The sequence below is a fragment of the Doryrhamphus excisus genome, chromosome 12 (genome assembly GCF_030265055.1).
Source record: "Doryrhamphus excisus isolate RoL2022-K1 chromosome 12, RoL_Dexc_1.0, whole genome shotgun sequence".
Lineage (NCBI taxonomy): Eukaryota > Metazoa > Chordata > Actinopteri > Syngnathiformes > Syngnathidae > Doryrhamphus > Doryrhamphus excisus.
The window spans coordinates 2,261,428-2,284,809 of record NC_080477.1 but is presented as its reverse complement, the minus strand read 5'-3'; the positions used below and the strand labels follow the sequence as shown (position 1 = coordinate 2,284,809).

The following is a 23,382-nucleotide window of genomic DNA, read 5'->3' as shown; positions in this document are numbered from 1 at the left end:
CTGAAGAACGGACAAAGATAGAAAGGTCTAATCTTCCTGTAGGTAGGTTCCATGTTGATGCTGATAACCATAGAACAGCATATTCTGTAGGTCATGAAAGGCCAGTCCAAATGGTGTAAAATGGCCGCCACTGAAGGGCTTGTCTTTTGAATGAGTTCAACCTTTATTTACAATTTATACTTGGCTCTGTTTACAATTGGTCAACGTTTCAAATATTTGAGACAAACATTCCCTCAAATGACCGAAGTATCGATATTTCCATTTGGGAATCGGTTTCAGAGCAAGCGCTGGCATCGGAAGAACGAATATTTCTGTATTGATCATTTTTTTTCTCCGGCTTGTGTCGTAACCTCGCCTGAGCTCACTTCCTCATCCAAAACCTCATCAAGCGCCTGAAACGCCAGCGCCGTGGCTTATGAACGTGCAAAGGTTAGCCAGAGACCTCCGTGGCGTCATGCCGGCTGCTCGGAGCGTGTGCCCGAATACAGTGCACCTTGCTGGGCCACGGCAGGTGGCTCCTCCCCCTCTATCCTCTGGTTCTCCTGGTGGTGGCGATGTGCTAGCGGTCATGTGATGATGTTTGATGAGGACGAAGCAACACATCCCAACTTGGAAAGGAATACCATCAATGATGACTTCTGAGGAACTATGCTGAGAACCTGATTCCCAAATGAACGCATGACCCCATCAGTCAACGTTTACCACTAACATGACCCCAAATGACGAGATATCCATTTTAGGCGACTATCGGCCGTATCGACCCACACATCGCTAATCCATAGGCAGCAGCATCCGGACAATCTGGACTTGGCATCGGTTCTTCCGTAGACGCACACACGCGTCACAACTGCAGCAACGCTCCGATGCCCGTGAGTCCATCAAAGGGGTCTTCCCCGACCCGGCACGCCACCCGGCACCGCTTACCTTTGTGACAGTCATGCAGAATCAGTGGGTCAGGTGCAGGCCGGCGTCCCCTTGGAGCAGAGATCAATGCGTGATGAGGAGGAGAGGAGCGGCTTTCCGGAGGAGGAAGGAGGAAGGAGGACGCGCGGCTCTGGAAGCACTGATGGGATCAACTGCTACCGCAGTCCAGTCATGGCTGCCTCCCTGTGTGTGTGTGTGTGTGTGTGTGTGTGTGTGCAGCTGCTAAGGACGGAGGGAAAAGCTCCCTGCAGGATAGACCCCGCCCTCCCTCGCTCCCTCCCTCGTTCGTTCCCTCCCTCGTTTCCTCCCTCCCTCCCTTGTTTCCTCCCTCCCTCCTGCATGGAAGCGGCACACACGGATTGATGCTGCACACTAAGTCTGGCCGGCCTGGTCTGTCCCTCCATCTCCTAGCGTGATTAGCCGTGTGATTAGCCGCGGGCTCATGCAACTTTATTGATGGGGGGGGGGGGGGGGGGTGACTCTGCAAAAACAGGATGAAGGTGGAAGGAGGGGGGGGTGGGTGGACGTACACTGACGCAGTTTGCTACCCTGCCCGCTGCACGCTAGATACTATCCTCTAACCCCCCCCCCCCCCCCACCGCCATAATCACCTCAGGATAGTTATTAATAATTAGCATTAGCAACTTTGTATTGTTTTATCAACACAACACTCGTCATCAATCATTCATCTCATTCTTCTCATCATTAATCTTTCATTATCAATCAACTTAAAAAATTGAAAAAAATATTGCTGTTGACATGACTAAAATATGAAAAAATAATAAATAATAGGAATATAAAAATAATATAAATTTAGATGTGCATTATTTCCAGGCTTTCACGGGCCACATAAAATGTCACAGCTGGACAAATCAGGCCCCCGGGCCTTGACTTTGACACCAGTGTTAGATCCTGGACTAATGTGGGCTCCCCAGACGGAAGAGTGGATAGCATGGATGTGCTCACCTTTCCCGGCATCCTCTCCTTCCATCCTGGGAGTCCCGGTGTCCTCCATTAGCAACACTTTGCTGCCCTCTGGTGGCCAAGCTGCGTCATTACCTGAAAAACATTCTCATGCTTTCTACCTGCAGCAAACTCGAGAATAAAAGAAAACAAATGAATAAATGGAATTAATTACCAAATCAAATATTGACTAATTAGTGATCACATTAGGTCGGGGGAAAAGGTGTACTCATACATTTAAGACAGAGAATAAAAAGACAGAACATTGAAACATTTTATAAGAAAAATTCATGTCAAAAGATGTGCTGTGATGATTCATGTTCATGTTTCACATAAAGATGGTGGATGATGGGGACCCCCCCCCCCCCGAAAACATGACACCCACTGTTAGAATAAAGCAGCCCATGGTGCAACAGCGCCCCCGTCTGGGAAGAATGGTGCGGTCTGCAGGGGGACCACCAGAGGGCCCACACTCACATCTGACCTAAAGAGCAGCTTTCCCATTCCCCCCCCCCCCCCCCAACCCCCCCAACCCCCACCCGCTATTTCCCTTCTCTCTTGGAACATTTCGTGCACGGCTGCTCACATTTCAGCTTCTGGAGCTGACGGCACGGAGTTCCAGCCGGCCGCAGTCTGCACACAAAAACACTTCCTCTTGCCTCAGCAAAATGGAGAAGGGGGGGCGGGGGGGTCCAGAAGGGAAAATGTGTGAAGGAAGTAGGAAGTGTGAGAGACGGCGGGAGCGGCCGCCATGGAGATGAAGGTCATCCGCTCCCGTGTTGATCGCAAACCCGGAATGAACAATTCCAGCATTTAGTCCGTGTCGGAGTTTACTCCCAGGCCCGGCATCTCGTTGCCGTCTGGTTTATCCCGGCTTCCCGTCTCGGCTTTTCCCTTCCCGGAGCCTCCCGTCTGGGCTTCTCCCTTCCCGGAGCCTCCCGTCTGGGCTTTTCCCTTCCCGGCCTCTGGTTTCTCTATTTTTTCACGTGCCGGTCATTGGTGCTGATTTATACGTCGTCTGGTGGAAAAACATCTTCTCTGCAGTCGCTCTGGTGGAACGCTCCAAGCTGCACTTCCAAGAGGAGTTGATCCCACCACTGATCAAAAACCTGATTATTCCCCCCAGACACCCCCCCCCCCTTCATCTCATTCCACGCACGTTGCTAATAATTGATCAATACGTGATAATAAAAGTAAAATGAAACACATTTTATTCATGTTTATTTATTGATGCATCACTGCTATTGTTTCTTTGTCAGGTGTTGAGGTTTCGTATGTTGTTCGGAGGCCCTTGAACGCACCATGGAAATGCAAAGGATGAACCTCACGTCGAACTTCTACTACGTCAAGACGACGTCGCTCCACGGATTATTTGCCGTTATTCATCCGTGGCGAGCAGCTTTACCTTCCTTACTTTCCATACCAATTCCTGGCAGACAATCTGGAGTCACGGAACCAGGAAGTGCGTGAGTCACGGAACCAGGAAGTGCGTGAGTCACAGAACCAGGAAGTGCGTGAGTCACAGAACCAGGAAGTGCGTGAGTCAAGGAACCAGGAAGTGCGTGAGTCAAGGAACCAGGAAGTGCGTGAGTCAAGGAACCAGGAAGTGCGTGAGTCAAGGAACCAGGAAGTGTGTGAGTCACGGAACCAGGAAGTGCGTGAGTCACGGAACCAGGAAGTGCGTGAGTCACGGAACCAGGAAGTGCGTGAGTCACGGAACCAGGAAGTGCGTGAGTCAAGGAACCAGGAAGTGCGTGAGTCAAGGAACCAGGAAGTGCGTGAGTCAAGGAACCAGGAAGTGCGTGAGTCACAGAACCAGGAAGTGCGTGAGTCACGGAACCAGGAAGTGCGTGAGTCACGGAACCAGGAAGTGCGTGAGTCAAGGAACCAGGAAGTGCGTGAGTCACAGAACCAGGAAGTGCGTGAGTCACAGAACCAGGAAGTGCGTGAGTCAAGGAACCAGGAAGTGCGTGAGTCACGGAACCAGGAAGTGCGTGAGTCACGGAACCAGGAAGTGCGTGAGTCACGGAACCAGGAAGTGCGTGAGTCACGGAACCAGGAAGTGCGTGAGTCACGGAACCAGGAAGTGCGTGAGTCACAGAACCAGGAAGTGCGTGAGTCACAGAACCAGGAAGTGCGTGAGTCACGGAACCAGGAAGTGCGTGAGTCACAGAACCAGGAAGTGCGTGAGTCACGGAACCAGGAAGTGCGTGAGTCACGGAACCAGGAAGTGCGTGAGTCAAGGAACCAGGAAGTGCGTGAGTCACAGAACCAGGAAGTGCGTGAGTCACAGAACCAGGAAGTGCGTGAGTCACGGAACCAGGAAGTGCGTGAGTCACAGAACCAGGAAGTGCGTGAGTCACGGAACCAGGAAGTGCGTGAGTCACGGAACCAGGAAGTGCGTGAGTCACGGAACCAGGAAGTGCGTGAGTCACGGAACCAGGAAGTGCGTGAGTCACGGAACCAGGAAGTGCGTGAGTCACGGAACCAGGAAGTGCGTGAGTCACAGAACCAGGAAGTGCGTGAGTCACGGAACCAGGAAGTGCGTGAGTCACGGAACCAGGAAGTGCGTGAGTCACGGAACCAGGAAGTGCGTGAGTCACGGAACCAGGAAGTGCGTGAGTCACAGAACCAGGAAGTGCGTGAGTCACGGAACCAGGAAGTGCGTGAGTCACAGAACCAGGAAGTGCGTGAGTCAAGGAACCAGGAAGTGCGTGAGTCACGGAACCAGGAAGTGCGTGCTGAGAGTCACATGTTCCACTCCAGAAGGCGTTTTCATTTGACTGCAATAAGTTCTGATCTTATGACGAATGTCCGTCTTATTTCTGGCCAGTCTGGCTAAGTTTACCGTTCATACGAAACGTAGCGTAGCATTTCGCCTTTGTGGAGTCACGATTATTTCTCTCCTTCTCCTGGAAATATTCCAGTCTGGGATGGCTGGGTAGTCCATCAACCCTAGAAAATCCCCGGTGTTCCTCTGCATGATTCCAATGTAGGAAATAAAAGGCCGTCCATGACTGAAATATTTGACAAGTGTAGGCCAAGACGAGTACGACAACAATTGTTGTACTCAACACAAATGTTGTTGTTGTTGTTGTTGTTGTTGCTGTTGTTGTTGTTGTTGTTGTTGTCGCGTGGTCCCATTTCTCCCAGTAAAAAGGTGAGCCAGCTCCTGGTTTTGGATCCAGAAGTCTTTCCCAATTAGCGCAGCTCCTGCGTTGCTTCCACGCCTTGTTGGCAAAGCTGACGTTTTCATTCCCGGGCTCAACAGGAGCAGACCAGGGATTAAGGCAAAAGCCACGGAATGCTCTGGAAGCCCAACATGAGTGCCGGGGAAGAAAAAGGCCGTCATGATAGTCAAAAAGGTTTTCCGTAAGTTTGGTGCTCCATTGTTGGAATCTGAACTTTGAACCGGTTCCAATGGCTTCCTGACTCGCCAGCCTGACTTTACTGATGACGGTCAAGGGGCAGGTTGGGGGGGGGCACGGAGATGCCGTCTGGGGGGGGGGCTGTTGTTTGGCAGATTGGATGCACCGATCACTTGCTGATCATTGATTGATTGACGCGGTTCAGCAGCAGCTAATCGGACACGATTGATCCACTTAGCGTCATGACGTTCCAGGATGTCTGGATTTATCTTCTACGTTGTTGGATTCTTGAAATGTGCAAAAATGACATTTAGATCATCGTCGGGGCACCAAAACAAAGAAACCTCCACTTGGTCCAGTAGATTGGTCATCAACACTTGTCAAACTCAAAAATGTTGTGTTGCTGCTGGATGTTCATAGTATCCCAGTCTTCGCGTACGTTTGTTTTCTTCTCCTCCTTACATGACTAAAGTCTCACGGTCGTACTTTGTTCCCCTCCGCTAGCCTGCTTCTCATCTCCGTCACTGATTTCACTTTTTAGTGCTGACAGCGTTTGAACACAGTCAGCCTTTAGGAAGAATTGCATTGTGGGAAGTTGACCGTCTCTCGCTTCAATCTGTCCGCACCACCCGCTGTCTTCTGCGTCCTGATTGGCTGTAGACCGTTGTCAATCAATCTCCTCTGTGCTGCCCCGCCAACCGCCGTGCCTCACTAGCTTGCGGTCTTTGTGGTGAATTCCTTCATCACACACGTTGTCGGCCTCTCTCGGTCTTTGGGTGTGATCGCCATGTCCTCCAGCCTTTCCCATAGGGTTAGGGGTTAGGGTTTGGTTTAGGGTTAGGGTTAAGGGTTAAGGGTTAGGGGTTAGGGGTTAGGGGTTAGGGGTTAGGGGTTAGGGGTTAGGGGTTAGGGGTTAAGCTTAAGGGTTTGGGCAGGGGTTAGGGGTTAGGGTTAGGGTTAGGGGTTAAGGTTAAGGTTAAGGGTTTGGGTTAGGGGTTAGGGGTTAGGGGTTAGGGGTTAGGGTTAGGGGTTAGGGGTTAAGGTTAAGGTTAAGGGTTTGGGTTAGGGGTTAGGGGTTAGGGGTTAAGGTTAAGGGTTTGGGTTAGGGGTTAGGGTTAGGGGTTAAGGTTAAGGTTAAGGTTAAGGTTAAGGTTAAGGTTAAGGGTTTGGGTTAGGGGTTAGGGTTAGGGGTTAAGGTTAAGGGTTTGGGTTAGGGGTTAGGGGTTAGGGGTTAGGGGTTAGGGTTAGGGGTTAAGGTTAAGGGTTTGGGTTAGGGGTTAGGGGTTAGGGTTAGGGTTAGGGGTTAGGGTTCAGGTTCAGGTTCAGGTTAAGGTTAAGGGTTTGGGTTAGGGGTTAGGGTTAGGGGTTAAGGTTAGGGTTAGGGTTAAGGTTATACATTCATGGATGCCAAGTTTGTTGTGAGCGTGTTCCACTTTAGAGGTTTTCCTTTTGGGTCCGGATGAGTCGTGGAAGTGAAGGACAAGGATGACTTGGACTTGGACGTATGAATAGTGAGCATTGATATAAAAGCTGCATACTTTGTGTAATGTTCCTGAACAGGACGGCTAGCTTTGCTAACCCCCCCCCAGTCAATCGTGGAAGCAGCAGGGCTTGTTGAAAAGGTCTGACTTGGTATTTCCAGTAAGAAATCTCATTCCAGGACGCCAGCTGTTTGGCCCAGGAAATTGGGGCACCAGCCAGCAGTTTCAGCACTTTTGGTCGAGGAAGACTCGACTCGACTCGACTCGACTCTCCATTTTTCCACAGACTCCAGTCTGACGTTCCTTTGCTGCTGCGTGTTCGACACCAGTTGTGGCTGTGCTGCGTCCTTTTTTCTCTTGCCTGTGATGTTGGTGGCCTGTCATAACCCCCCCCCCCGAGCTCACTTGTAAACAAACATTCAGGTTCAGAGAAAGACATTTTGTGTCCCTGTTGTACTGAAGGCTCCGTGAAGAAGACAAAAAACCTCCTCAGCCGCCTGAAACGCCGTCGGCGTGGTAGTTTGGAAAGTGCAAAAGGTTAACCAAAGACCTCCATGGCGGCACACCGGCTGCTCGGAATGGGTCCCCGAATACAGTACACCTTGCTGGGCCACGCCAGGTGGCTCCTCCCCCCATCCTCTGCTTCTGACGGTGGTGATGGGTAGTCTGGTAGTCATGTCATGATGTTCCATGAGGACCAACCAACACTTGGTCACCTCCTCATTTGCTCCAGGTGAGCACAGACTACTCTAAAGGTAAGAAGGAAGTCATTCATTCCCTCATACTGTACCAATAATCATAATAATAATCATACCTCCTCACATAAATGCTGAATGAAGGAGATCATTGAACTCTGAAGATGACTTGGCTTCATTGAAGACGCAACATGGCGGCCAGATCAACCATCAGCTCCGAACTTTGTGGATTTAAGAGTTTATCAAAATGCTGACACTCGCAGTTTTCCTTTTTGCAGCCGTGACCAAAAGAAAAGCAGACGGAGGTGAGAATATCAAACATACCCAAACTGCCAGGAGGCCAACTGGAGATACCATGGAAGCAATGAAGATGATTCCATGGAAGTCCAAGAGCTTCTGATATTGATCCTGATCTCACAGAGCCTCCATATTTCTTTTCGTCAACGTACGGAGTAGCTGAGTTCTCGTGTTTGTCACGTGATCGTGGAGAACTCCCCCGGGTCCGCGGGCCTCTGACCATGGGACCTTTGCTGACCAAAGGTCATGACCCCGGGCGATGAGAGGTCCCTGGTGGGGACTTTACCCATTCCAGCATCTCCTGTTACACCAAGAATGCACGGCTACTCTCCGTCATGGATTCCTGGTACTGGCACCTCAATGTCATCCAAGGTCGCGTACTGCAGTCCTGGAACGTATGCATGCTTTGGCATTTCAGATGACCTCTGTCATGTTTCAAGGACAGCATGCATCTCATGAAGCTGAAAGGAACGCATGATCCACGATCCTTCTGGAAGACTGGAACACGTATTTTGGGAATAAAGTCATAAGACGAAACGATAAAGAAGAAAGTTGAAATATTTGATTAGGACGCAAAGTGGGTGGAGCCACCAGGCGGGGCCCAGCAAGGTGCGCTGTGGTCGGACACACCCTCCGAGCAACCCTGGTGTGCCACCGTATCTGCTGGTCACTTTTGGTATGAACGTTTACCGCATGGACCTCCGACGAGGTCTGATGAGGGCGCTGCTCGGAAGCACAACAAACTTTTTACTGAAGAAAGACTAGAAAGTCTCATCTTTCTTTTGGAGGTTCCATGTTCACGTAGCCATAGAAGACCAGATCCTGTGGGCCTTCAACGATTGGTCCAAACGGTCTAGCCGTACTGAAGGTCTTTTGTTATAGCGGACTTTGGAGGTGAAGAGGTTTTAGCTGTTTGTTTATCTTTAGAAGGTCCAGAAAAGAGAAAGACGAGTGGAAGATTTGGAGAATGGAATTGGATCCATCAGAGCAGACATCTTCTGGTTGGCAAATGACTTGCAAAGCCATCTTCTCCGGAGCCGAGCCGGCTAGAAAAATAAACTTAAGCCTTGAGTTGGGAAGAAGGACGCAGAGACACACATGGACATTTCCTTTGGAAGCACAGGAAGCCCGGCTGGTCCTTCATGGACCTCCACGCGTGCTTGGTGAAGTACGGACTTGCTTCTCGGCTGTTTTGTTTTCCGCTGAATTCCAAAAGGACAAAAACTTTCCATCTGTCCCGTCGTCGTGATTTAAAATGCAAGCGCAAGGAAAGAAAGCGGTGACGGAGGCAGACGTTGACGTTGGACCACATGACCTAAACATCTGCTCCAGCCTCACCATTCCACCAATCAATGGCCGCTTTGCTCTTTTCAACAGGCCAAGTCCCGCCAAAGTAGTACGACACAGGAAGGACGCGTCTTTCTAATTTAGTTCCATGTCACGACTCATTCCAGCACAAAGTGATGCATCCTCCCTCGTCGTCCGTTCAAATGCTGTGACATTGATTTGACATTGACAGCGTGTCCACTGGAAGGCGGGACATGACTTTGGACCAAAATTGAACGTGAGCTCCACGGCATTCCGCCGGCGTGCGGCTGCAGTTTCCACATTAGTCAGTTCCCCGCTGTTGCTACTGGCACCCGTCAAGCTGCCAGATATCTGGAAAAGTTCCCATGACTCACCCAGGCTCAGACAGGAACATCTACCTTCTCTTCTCTCGAGGAGCAACGTTGCTTTATTTCACAGACGCATCCAAAAACCCGACCAGCCTCCTGGAGCGCCAACTGCAGTGTTTGAAAAGTGCAAAAGGTTTGAGACCTCCATCAGAGACCTCCACCAGAGACCTCCACCAGAGACCTCCACCAGAGACCTCCACCAGAGGCCTCCACCAGAGACCTCCACCAGAGACCTCCACCAGAGACCTCCACCAGAGACCTCGTGTGCCCGAATACAGTGCACCTTGCTGGGCCACAGCAAGGAAGCAACATGACAGCATGAAGCACGGCCTCATCACGATGGCGCTATCTGCACCCAGCGCCTCACCAGGGAAGCAACATGACAGCATGAAGCACGGCCTCATCACGATGGCGCTATCTGCACCCAGCGCGTCACCAGGGAAGCAACATGCCAGCATGAAGCACAGCCCTGTCATGATGGCGCTATCTGCACCCAGCGCGTCACCAGGGAAGCAACATGCCAGCATGAAGCATGGCCCCGTCACGATGGCGCTATCTGCACCCAGCGCCTCACCAGGGAAGCAACATGACAGCATGAAGCACGGCCCCGTCACAATGGCGCTATCTGCACCCAGCGCCGCACCAGGGAAGCAACATGACAGCATGAAGCACGGCCCCGTCACGATGGCGCTATCTGCACCCAATGCCTCGCCAGGGAGGTTTTCTGGCCGGGGGGTCTGCCTCCTTCAAGACCACGTCCTGGTTCAGGCAAACCTTTTGCACCTTCCAAACGTTGCAGCGCTGGCGTTTCGGTGGCTGTTGAGGTTTTTGTTCCCCTCATGGTGGAGAAGTTGGTAGAAGCAGCAGCTTTGTTCTCAGCTCCTTCACACCAAGCACGTCTCCCACAAGGTTTAGGTTTTCCTTTGCATCCAATCATCAGAGATGTCCTTTGGTGGCTTCGCAAGGACAAAATGAGATTGATGCTTGATGTTGTAGATCTTGGATGATAAACTTCTGATGTGGAGATCTGCGTCTTCCTGCACGTGCTTCCAAACACCTTGAGAAGAAGAATGCTTTCTTCAGGCCGATACCTGCTGGAGCAGTCATGGCTTCCTGCTGTCCTCCCAGCCCAGCAAGCACCCAGCTCTGTTTGAAGGAGGTCCATGGAGAGCCAGGAGGATGTAGGATGAGGACTATCAAACAGCCATTGTTCCATCCTACCTTCCTTGGCCGCCATTCATGGAAAGACATCCCTCCTGGCAATAACTCCGTGTGTAGTTTTATGTCAGAAGACTGATTTCCAAGAATGATCGCTGACGGAAAAAACAGGATACGGACTAGAAGCCATTTTGGGTGACTGGAGACGAGCCAACACGGATCGTTAGCAAAAAGATGGAACGCTGCTCTTTGATTGCATCATCTTTGTTGTTTGAGTCTGATCCCGTCTGCCTTTAACTCCTTCCTGCCCAAATGCTTTGATTACGTCATGGGCTAGTTCCCAGTTTCACTTCCTGGAATTATTGTTTACCTTTTACACTTACTGGATTTTCCAGACTATAAATTGCTTTGCAGTGTTATTCCCACCAGACAAAAATGCACAAAGAAGAAGGAAAAGACGTTTTGGGGGTAAATAAATGTTCTAAAATCTTCGACCAAAGCATGAAGAAAGTCTAGTAATCGTAAAAACGATAACGCCAAACAGGCGTCTGTTAGCCGAACATGTCAACATGACATCGGAATGGGATTTGCTTTTTGGGGGCTTTTTGGTTCCATCTTTCCCAGTTTTTATAAGTTGACGATTCCCTTGTCCAATTTCAGTGGGACAGGACAGGAGTAGCAGATACTAGCACACTAGCCTAGCGCGCCAAAACAAAACATACTAGTACATACGTATGGCGCTCTGGAGTACACGTGGCAGGACCAGCCAAACCATGAAACAGAAATGTGACTGGTAGTCTGGCATGTCGTGTGTATACCAGTATACCGTGTGCATACCGGAATGCCGAGTGTATCGGCATGCCGAGTGTATACCGGCATGCCATGTGTATACCAGAATACCGTGTGTATACCGGCATGCCATGTGTATACCAGAATACCGTGTGTATACCGGCATGCCATGCCATGTGTATACCGGCATGCCATGTGTATACCAGCATGCCGAATGAATACCAGCATGCCATACCATGTGTGTATACCGGAATACCGTGTGTATACCGGCATGCCATACTGTGTGTTTCCCGGAATGCCATGTGTATACCGGCATGCCGTGTGTATACCAGCATGGCCTTTTCTGACAAAGAAAAAATTCCCCCATGAGGCAAGAGTACCCGTACTGTGCAGGTGAAAAAACTGTGGTGTGAAGGCCTCTCGTTCCCCTGAGCTGACTCGTAAACAAACATTCACCTTCTGGGGAAGACTAGTGCTAGACTAGTGCTAGACTAGTGCTAGACGAGTGCTAGACTAGTGCTAGACTAGTGCTAGACTAGTGCTAGACTAGTGCTAGACTAGTGCTAGACGAGTGCTAGCTGTACCAAATCAGGGGAAAAAACATCCAGCAAAAGGTTTGCCAGAAACTTCCGGGCCATCCCACCGGCTACTCGGACAATGTGCCCGAATACAGTGCACCTTCTGGGCCACAGCAGGTGGCTCCTCCCCCTCCATGCTCTGTGTCTCTCCAAGGTCGTGATGTGCTGGTAGTCCTAGTAGTCCTAGTAGTCCTAGTGGTCCTAGTAGTCCTAGTGGTCCTGGTGGTCCTAGTGGTCCTAGTAGTCCTAGTGGTCCTGGTGGTCCTAGTGGTCCTAGTGGTCCTAGTAGTCCTAGTAGTCCTAGTGGTCCTAGTGGTCCTAGTGGTCCTAGTAGTCCTAGTGGTCCTGGTGGTCCTGGTGGTCCTAGTGGTCCTGGTGGTCCTGGTGGTCCTAGTGGTCCTAGTGGTCCTAGTGGTCCTAGTAGTCCTAGTAGTCCTAGTAGTCCTAGTGGTCCTAGTGGTCCTAGTGGTCCTAGTAGTCCTAGTGGTCCTGGTGGTCCTGGTGGTCCTGGTGGTCCTAGTAGTCCTAGTGGTCCTAGTAGTCCTAGTGGTCCTAGTAGTCCTAGTGGTCCTAGTGGTCCTAGTAGTCCTAGTGGTCCTAGTAGTCCTAGTGGTCCTAGTGGTTCTAGTAGTCCTAGTAGTCGTGTCATGATGCTTGACGAGGACAAACCAACAGGTCCACTCGGTCAGCGGTCCCGTATACAGGAAGTTCTTGAAGCAGAAGGTTATTGGACGTTCCGAAGCGTCAGAGCAGTCCAGTCCACGTAGACCAGACTTGGAGGTCTCAGACGTGACAACATTTTGATGTTTAATAGACGCCGAGCTTCAACATGAGGCTTGCATTCACCATCTTAGCGATTTGCTTGTCTACCTTTGATCCCAGAGGCCTGGTCTTGTGTCGGGGACTGCTACCGTCCTGGCCTGAGGAGACGGACCAATGGGACCAAGAAGGATAATCCAGGGTGATTGAAGTAATTGCTTGCAGCTGTGGTTGGTGTTGGAGAGGCTGGAGAGAGGTGAGGGAAGTCTAGATTTCGCTTTGTGGGGCTCATCTTCAGGTCTACAAGCATCATCCAATCACAAATCCAATCATCACGTGCGGGAAAAACCTGGAAAGGGAAAGAAATGCCGACTGAAAAGGGAGGAATGAACATCATTGAAGACGTGGTTCTCAAACTCTCACCTCAGTACCTTCAAGTCCACCTGGAGGTACGGGACGTCCCGAGTGCAGCATTTTGATAACAAAGGTGAAGAAATAACTCATGGCAAAACAGGAAGGTGGTGTCCGTGTGATGTCGTATTTCCTTGGGAAGGGAAACGGAAGCTTCCATGTTTCATTCGTCATTGATATGCGCTGAGAAGTACGTGTTAGCGTGTGGTCGGAAAACTAGGACTGCACCATAATTATGGGGCCCCGATGAGGGAATTATGATGTCATACCAGTAAATGTGAAAACATAGAAAACGACCATTCAAAAAAAACACCCAATTAGGCAAGATTACCCGGACTGTGAGGGTGGGCAAACGGAGCGCTCCTTTTTCCTCACGCCTGTGATGTTAAAGGCATAGTTGGGATTTTCTGACAGGGCGTTGTCTCCAACAAGAGTGTAGTGCATCGAGGGTGACTTACCGCCCCCTTCAGTCATGGCTGATGGGGATGTCGTACAAGTTTAGGTCCAAAAGTCCAGACTATCCTCTAAGCGGCCTGCCGTAACTTCCTCTGAGCTCCCTCGGAAACAAACATTCCCTTTAGCTAGCTAATAGGGCTAACAAGGAAGGACAAGTAAACAACCCGACAAGACGCGCTGACCGCTAATGCTAAAATATTGCAACTTCAATTTTTGACATGAACCAAAACACGCTAACCGAGGCGGACGCTAACCAAGGTTGCAGGGTGTGTTGTTTGACGAAAAGCATTTCATGAAATGTAAAACGTGTGACGGCCAGTGGCGGCCATCTTAGCAGCGAGCTAAAATCCTCACGGCGATTACGGTTTGAGGAAAAACAGTCCGAGGGAATTCATGGCTGACAGATCCGTAAACTGCGAGGGCACATGGCCGCCATTCCCGCACTGCGATGCATCTTAATGTGAAGTCAATCAAAGTCATCATGCCAGCACCGGGGGGGTCCGGCTAGGATTTGGTAACCACAAAGCATGTCAGCAGTTCTCATTATGGACCCCTTTTTGTTCATGAAGAATGCTTTCATCTTTGGATTACTGCCGACCCCGAGGCTCTTTGCTCGCCCTCCGATTTCGGAATATTTCATCCGTGCTGCCTTTTAAAAAGCTCCAATGCCGAGTTGGAAATGTATTTATCTTTATTATTATTATTATTATTATTATTATTATTATTATTATTATTATTATTATTATTATTATTATTATTATTATTATTATTATTATTATTATACCTTCTACCTTCAATCTACCTTCTAGTAATGTCAGCATGAGGAAAAGCTCACCATCGAGGTAGAGATCATTATGTTCATAATTCAATGCAGTACATAAACAGTACATACAGTACGTAAACAGTACATACAGTACGTAAACAGTACATGTACATAGAGAGATACACCATATCTTTGTGAAAGGAAGTAGGAAGTAGGATGTGTTTGTCCTATCAGGACATGACTACCAGCACCTCCCTACCACCAGGAGAACCAGAGTATGGAGGGGGAGGAGCAGGTGAGCAAATCAAGCGCTCCCTTTTCCTCCTGCCTGTGACGTCAGCGGCCCGTCGTGACTTCCTCGGAGCTCACTTGTAAACAAACGTTCATTTGAAGAGGAAGGACGTGCTACCAAATGCTACACGGGGAAGGAAAACATGGCGCACAGGAAGCACCTCATGAGCCCCGGAAACGCTCTGCAAAAGTGCAAAAGGTTTGCCAGAGACCTCAGTGACGTCACCCGGCTGCTCGGAGCGTGTGCACGAATACAGTGCACCTTCCCTCCAAGCCGGTACACCCAATTGGCTAATTTTGGCTAACTTGACGATGTTGTTTATTTTCAGCTGACTGTTCTCTTTCCGCGGCACGGCGGTCGAGTGGTTAGCACGCAGACCTCTGGGGGATCGATTCCACCCTCGGCCATCTCTGTGTGGAGTTTGCATGTTCTCCCCGTGCATGCGTGGGTTTTCTCCGGGTACTCCGGTTTCCTCCCACATTCCAAAAACATGCTAGGTTAATTAGCCACTCCAAATTGTCCATAGGTATGAATGTGAGTGTGAATGGTTGTTTGTCTATATGTGCCCTGGGATTGGCTGGCGACCAGTCCAGTCCAGTCTCGCCCGAAGACAGCTGGGATAGGCTCCAGCACCTCCGCGACCCTCGTGAGGAAAAAGCGGTAGAAAATGAATGAATGTTCTCTTTCCACTCCAAGCGTGGAGCGGAGTCGGCACGCTTCGTTTGTGGTTTGTTGACAGATCACCCAACGGCGTATTCAACGTGAAGAGCATCCAGACAAAGAGGTCATTTTGTGAGTTCCATGCCAGTCGGCCATTGATGCGTTCCATTCAAATGCGGAAAGGAGCCTTTTTCCATGAGGTCCTTGCAAGAAAAGATGCCCATTAAGAAGAGAAGATATATAAGAAGATATATAAGATGATAAATAAGATGGCCACACATGGGTGGCAGGGAAGCGTATGCTTTATTGTGGAAGTGGTCTCGTGATGCATCCTGCAGTTGGGACTGGATGGTGTGACTGCAAGGCTAAGCGCTAACCGACAAAGCCCACCTTTGTGTTCCAGCGTTAATCCTGATTGGGCTGTGGCTGGAACATGATGAATAGCTGCAGGTAGAATAACACTTTGAAATGTTTGCAATGAGAGACTCCGCACGGTCACGGTCTTCCAGCACTTTTGGTCCTGCAGGTAATCATCCCGTTCATCCCAGCTCGGCAATAATTGGTCCTTGCAGGTTAGATGTACGGCACTGGGATAACGTTTATTCCGGCAAGCATTGATTCCTTGAATGCACCATGGTTGCTGTGGGACGTCAAAGGGAAACCTGACTCCCATTCCGTGGATCATCTCCCATCATCGTTGGTGGTGAGTAGCTTTACTTTTTACACTTGAAAATGTGTTTAGCGAGTGTGTGAGGGGCCATTTGAGAGACTTGTCCTGTCCTCGTGAAATACCATGACGTGCCCACCAGGACACGACTAGACCAGGAGAACCAGAGATGGAGGGGGGGAGGTCTACCTGCTGCGGCCCAGCAAGGTGCACCGTATTCGGGCACACGCTCCGAGCAGCTGGTGTGATGCCACGGAGGTCTCTGGCGAACCTTTTGCACTTTTCAAACGCAGTAGCTGGCGTTCCCGGTGGCTGATGAGGTTCCCGGTGTTCTCCGTGTGGGGTTTTCCTCCTCATTCGGTCTTCCTTGGAAAGGGAATGTTTGTTTACAAGGAAGCTGAGGGGAAGTTATGTTAAAATCTGAAAAAAGGAGAACTTGATTTGTACACCCATACAGTATGGGTAATCTTGCAATTGGGGGGGTATTTTTTATGTTACTGGATTTATTGGTATGATTGTGTAATTCCCTCATATTGGCCCAATGATTACCCCTAATTACACCAACACTCTTATTGCAAATGTTGATCCAAAACCTCCCATTATGGTTGATTGCTACTATGGAGAAACGTTTTGGCGTAGCCTGTGTCAAACTGAAAGTGATAACGCTGATAACGCAGCACACGTGTAGGGTTGCGTGTTGCATTCATGGGCATGTGGAAGTGGGCGTCCGTAATGACAATAATAATAATAATAATAACAATAATAATAATAATAATAATAATAATAACAATAATGATAATGAAGCAATAATATCAGATCAAATATTGAGGATAGGAATAGCAGTTTGGAAGAGCTGATTTTAGGCAATCCCATCTGCAGCTTCGGGCCTCCTTCTGGGGCTGCAGACCCCTCCCACCCCGAGACCCAGGCAGCGCTGTGACTGGGAGCTGCAGTCAATCAGAGTGGGATCTTGAACGGCTTTCCACTGGTCTCCTCGCCTCGGCCCGGCGCGTCCACGCTCCCAGCCGCCATGCATGCCAGCGTCAGGCCGCGTACGGAGTACTACCTCGTCCTTGTGCTCTGGACCTGCAGCCAGCTGTTAGGTGAGTGAAGGGTCCCGGGGGCCCCCCCGTGGTAATGGGGCTGTCGGACTGGGTCTCCATGCGGAATCTGCTGTCATTGGAAAGTTTGGGATTGTTTTGTTTGAGAAGTGGAATAACGTCTGAAAAGGCAGATGACTTGAAATCTGTTTCCTGTTCCTGAATGAGAAATACTAGTTTGAAGTAGTACGTGTATTTTTGTAGTAATACCATCCTACCGTCCTGCATGAATGAATCCCCGTGTGACTAACATCCTGGCTTGACCTCCTGACCTTGTGTCATGGTGGCCAGCGGAGAGGAGAGTTTGGAGGCTACTGAAAGAATGTTGACTGTTTGACGCAGACGGGAGGTGTGTGGGGGTGCGGGGGGGGGCATGAGTCCTCATTGGAAGCAGACTTCTCTGTCCCAACAGAAAGTTGATGCAGTCTTGGCGCAGGGGTTTCTCGGTCGGCCAGGACGGCGGTCAATTAGCAGTCAAATCACGACGGCAGTCAGACAGTGTGAAGTCAAACATGGGATCAGACACACACGGGGGGGGGGGTCAGCAAAACCTCATTAGCAACCTGAAACACCAACGTCACGTTGTTTGAAAAGTGCAAAAGTTTTGCCCAAGACCTCCATGGCGTCACACCGGCTGCTCGGCACATGTGCCCGAATACAGTGCACCTTGCTGGGCCGCAGCAAGTGTCTCCTCCCCCTCTATACTCTGGTTCTCCTGGTAGTGGTGACGTGGTAGTCGTCATGTCATGATGTTTGATTAGGACGTATCAACAGGTACACCTAATTTGTTCCAGCCCTTCTTAGCTCCATCTGCCAACAAACTACAGTTGAAATTAAAACGTTAGATCACCTTGAGGAGCACAAAATGATGCTAAAAGTCAAGTCTAAATTCCTGACATCACTTCCTGTCCTCCACCTCCATCCGTCAGACCACATTCAGAGCAACGCACACGAGCACGAGTCTTATTTCCTGTCATTAAGTCTACTAATTAGGTCTACTAATTAACTGCCATAAATGAGGTCACCGTACGGATTTTAACCAAAAATCAGTGAATTTGCTGAATGGCAGGCATCCACTGTAGTTGATCATGAGATCATGAGTACACTACGTAGTAGTATTTATGTACTACTACGACTAATACTTGCATTCCCAGTCAGCATTGACCACCAACTGTGGAATTAGTTGGAATGGTGAGAGGAATTGTGCCATCAGGGAGGAGAACTCCAGCCATGCAGAGAAGGAGAAGATGCTGCTCGTGGTGGGAGGATGGATGTTTGGTCCGACACGTTCCTCAAACGAGAGCGAGGCTGTGTTTGTGTTCTTGGGACTGGGATCTGATCATCCTATGAGATAACTCGGAGTGAGGACATCCCGGATCACCGAGCTCCCAGAGACACTTTCCCTGCTTGTGGAAGTAGACCGTGGTCATGTGACGTCAGATTGTTTCGCCGTGCCATTTGTGGAGCTCCCTGTGTGTCTTTCCTGTGGTGACCACGAAGGAGTAAGATGGCCGTGCACCCAACGTACTGCTCAGACGCATGGCCGTCACGTCATTCGTGCGGCCGACGCAAGGAAGTCAAACTGCCAATCAAAGTACTGACGCTTCGTTCCAACAATTACACACATGATGGAATAAATGTGCGTGCCGGAAAACACGATTGGTTCTCCACATGCACAAGACTGATGTCACTCCCCCCACTGGGAATTCTTTACGGCAGTGCAACGTCCCATGGTGGGCTATTTATTTTATTATTTTATGAACATAAATGTCCAACCATACGGATGCGATTGGTTGTTTGACCAGGTTTTACCCTGGTTGCAGTGGCGGTGGTACGGGGTGCCCGTGGCCACCCTTGGTCACGCTCCGGCCACCCCAGTGGCCACCCTTAGTCACGCTCCGGCCACCCCAGTGGCCACCCCCATGGCTTGGGGACAATTTGGGAAAACACGGGTCTGTGGAGCAGAACATCAGTTCAACCAAACCGCCGTTTCCGCTTGGACGCATTTCACTGTAGCACACAACTTTCCGTGGGAGAGCAGAAGAGAGATCCCGATTTTATGGACCAGCTGTCAATAAAACATCGTCTTGCACGAACTGCTAGCAGCAGGAACGTTTTCCATCATTACTTTGGTCGCTTTCACACAAGTTTTCACTATGTTGACTTTGGCTTCGATCCTGAAACCTCATCCAGCCCATAAATCTATGAATATTGAATATGTATCTAATATTGTCATCTACTAATATTGGAATCTACTAATATTGGAATCTACTAATATTGTAATCTACTAATATTGTCATCTACTAATATTGTCATCTACTAATATTGGAATCTACTAATATTGGAATCTACTAATATTGGAATCTACTAATATTGGAATCTACTAATATTGGAATCTACTAATATTGTAATCTACTAATATTGGAATCTACTAATAATGTAATCTACTAATATTGGAATCTACTAATATTGTCATCTACTAATATTGGAATCTACTAATTTTGGAATCTACTAATATTGGAATCTACTAATAATGTAATCTACTAATATTGGAATCTACTAATATTGTCATCTACTAATATTGGAATCTACTAATATTGGAATCTACTAATATTGGAATCTACTAATATTGGAATCTACTAATATTGGAATCTACTAATATTGGAATCTACTAATAATGTAATCTACTAATATTGGAATCTACTAATATTGTCATCTACTAATATTGGAATCTACTAATATTGGAATCTACTAATATTGTAATCTACTAATATTGTAATCTACTAATATTGTAATCTACTAATATTGTAATCTATAATATTGTCATCTACTAATATTGGAATCTACTAATATTGGAATCTACTAATATTGTCATCTATAATATTGTCATCTACTAATATTGGAATCTACTAATATTGGAATCTACTAATATTGTCATCTATAATATTGTCATCTACTAATATTGTCATCTACTAATATTGTCATCTATTAATAATGTAATCTACTAATATTGTCATCTACTAATATTGTAATCTACTAATATTGGAATCTACTAATATTGGAATCTACTAATATTGTCATCTACTAATATTGTAATCTACTAATATTGTAATCTACTAATAATGTAATCTACTAATAATGTAATCTACTAATATTGGAATCTACTAATATTGGAATCTACTAATATTGTCATCTACTAATATTGTAATCTACTAATATTGTCATCTACTAATATTGGAATCTACTAATATTGTCATCTACTAATATTGTCATCTACTAATATTGTAATCTACTAATAATGTAATCTACTAATAATGTAATCTACTAATATTGGAATCTACTAATATTGGAATCTACTAATATTGTCATCTACTAATATTGTCATCTACTAATATTGTCATCTACTAATATTGGAATCTACTAATATTGTCATCTACTAATATTGTCATCTACTAATACTGTAATCTACTAATATTGTCATCTACTAATATTGTCATCTACTAATATTGTCATCTACTAATATTGGAATCTACTAATATTGTCATCTACTAATATTGTCATCTACTAATACTGTAATCTACTAATATTGTCATCTACTAATATTGTCATCTACTAATATTGTCATCTACTAATATTGTCATCTACTAATAATGTCATCTACTAATATTGTCATCTACCAATATTGTCATCTACTAATATTGTCATCTACTAATATTGTAATCTACTAATATCGTCATCTACTAATATTGTCATCTACTAATATAGTAATCTACTAATATTGGAATCTACTAATATTGTAATCTACTAATATTGGAATCTACTAATATTGGAATCTACTAATATTGTAATCTACTAATATCGTCATCTACTAATATTGTAATCTACTAATATTGTCATCTATTAATAATGTAATCTACTAATATTGTAATCTACTAATATTGTCATCTACTATTATTGTCATCTACTAATATTGTCATCTACTAATATTGTCATCTACTAATATTGTCATCTACTAATATTGTTTCCATGCACGAGTGGGCAGGTCAACCAAGGAGTCTGTTGTTAAAACAAGGGTGCCAATTGGCAGCCACTCCCGTTTTCTGCCCCGTGTGGGTCTGGCCGCCATGACGGTGAGCAAAGCGTGTCCTCGGCAACGCTCATAGACGGTCTACAAGCAGTAGCAGCGCTACGGGATGGCCATGGCCACCCCCGCAGCCACCCCACTGTCCATCTAGACCAGCGCCTCTCCAATAGCGGGGCGGGTCCCGGGTGCCACCCCGTGTGAGTAATGGCCTCACCTTGGCCCCGGGGGCCAGCCATCCGGACGCGTGTCTGGTTTGGCTTCCCTCCATCCAATTATTGGCGTTTTCACGTCTGATATCGTCTGATCATGTGATCATGATCTTCTGGGTTCCACGAGTACTTCATTGAAGTACTTCAGGTTCTTGTTCTTGTTGCCTTTTTATGATTCATTAGTTGACCTCTGATTCCTTGAAGAAGCAGACGTTTCCACCAAGAGGCGATGAATGTGAGAAGCACGGTTGTGTTTTTCTAAGCGTTACGATGAAACCACAACGCGTCCGAATAACGAACGTTGATTGGAAGCTAGTGGCTAACCGTAACAAACGACTGTGTGTGTTGGCGGGATGTCCACCAATGAATCAAAGACATCTGGGGTTGGTCGTGTGTTGTCATGGAAACCAAGGTCAACTGGCCCGGCCGGTCCGCGGGGTTAAAAGGCTGCACACAGTTGCTAGTTGAATGTCCCCACATCTGGTTTGGGATGCAGTATTTACGTTGGCGTAGCCCGACGGTCGTATCAGGTGCCAAAATGTTTCGTACAAAGTGTCGTCCGTCTTTGTTTGTTCAGAAAAAACACTGAAATAGAAAACCCAGCGGATCAACGGAAAACACGGCACGCTGCCGATTGTTAGATTCCATCTGGGTAGAAACTCTTCCCGTTTTCCTTGGGCCTTTTTCGTTGGCTCCGGGTCAGCTTTTTCCAACAGTTTTGAAAATGTGCTATGCTGATTACGATCCCTCCGTATAGATTGTGTTGCACGGCGCACAACCAGACCACACACGTGCTGGCATGCGAGTCACGCAAGGGTTGATTGCCCCGGTGCCTTGCTCAAGCGCCTCAACTTATAGTCGGGAAGCAACGACTGGTTCCATTGTCTGTGGAGCGGATGCAAGTGGCTTTCAGCTCGACATTTACGATTACGGTTCCAGTTCCGATTACGGTTCCAGTTCCAGTTCTTGGACACCTGCAGACGTCCCAGAAGAGGAAAAAGTAGATGACGTAGATGAAGTAGATTCTAGATCAGGAGTGGGCAAACTTTTTGACTCGCGGGCCGCATTAATTTAACAAAATTGACGGGGGGGATTATGTAGTATTTTACACGTAACAGTCCATTTTTACACCTATATTTTTACACATATTTTACATGTAAAAGTGTCATGCAATCTGCTATATGTGCACTTTGAAATCATTTATTTGATGTAAAGTGTGTTATAAATGTATTATTATTATTATTGTTGTTATTTTTTAATTTATATTAGAATTATTATTATTATTATTAGTTATAGTAATGTTATTATATTATTATTATTTTGTTAATAATAATAATATTACGACCATTATTATATTAATATTATTAACGACAATATTAATATAATTGTAGTATTATTATCATTATTGACAACAACATTATTATTATTATTATTATTATTATTATTATTATTATTATTATTATTATTATTATTATTATTATTATTATTATTATTATTATTATTATTATTTGTATTACTATTATTGTGCTTGTGCTCCTTTTTCCAGGAGTATTTTGTAATATTACTACCATTATTATATTGATATTATTAACAACTATATTAATATAATAGTAGTATTATTATCATTATTGACAACATTATTATTATTATTATTATTATTATTATTACTATTATTACTATTATTGTGCTTGTGCTCCTTTTTCCAGGAGTATTTTGTAATATTACTACCATTATTATATTGATATTATTAACAACTATATTAATATAATAGTAGTATTATTATCATTATTGACAACATTATTATTATTATTATTATTATTATTATTATTATTATTACTATTATTGTGCTTGTGCTCCTTTTTCCAGGAGTATTTTGTAATATTACTACCATTATTATATTGATATTATTAACAACTATATTAATATAATAGTAGTATCATTATCATTATTGACAGCATTATTATTATTATTATTATTATAATTATTATTATTATTATTATTATTATTATTATTATTATTATTATTACTATTATTGTGCTTGTGCTCCTTTTT

The 23,382-nt window shown here is 46.5% G+C and overlaps 2 protein-coding genes across 5 annotated transcripts in view; one reads left to right on the top strand and one right to left on the bottom strand.

The window, feature by feature from the left end:
- coro2ba (coronin, actin binding protein, 2Ba) overlaps positions 1–1,118 on the bottom strand; it is a 32,743-nt gene extending 31,625 nt beyond the window's left edge. For all 3 annotated transcript variants that reach the window (XM_058088649.1, XM_058088648.1, XM_058088647.1), the window contains exon 1: positions 925–1,118. In XM_058088649.1, the coding sequence (XP_057944632.1) occupies positions 925–939 (15 nt within the window). In that variant the 5' untranslated portion in view covers positions 940–1,118. The remainder of the gene's footprint in view (positions 1–924) is intronic.
- Positions 1–23,382, top strand: part of itga11a (integrin, alpha 11a) — a 90,158-nt gene that overhangs the window by 23,373 nt on the left and 43,403 nt on the right. The window contains exon 1 of one of the 2 annotated variants that reach the window (XM_058088642.1): positions 16,911–17,040. The exons of the other annotated variant lie outside the window; for it this stretch is intronic. Within the exon in view, the coding sequence (XP_057944625.1) occupies positions 16,968–17,040 (73 nt within the window). The 5' untranslated portion in view covers positions 16,911–16,967. Of the gene's footprint in view, positions 1–16,910; positions 17,041–23,382 lie in introns of those variants that run through there. 2 annotated transcript variants of the gene reach the window in all.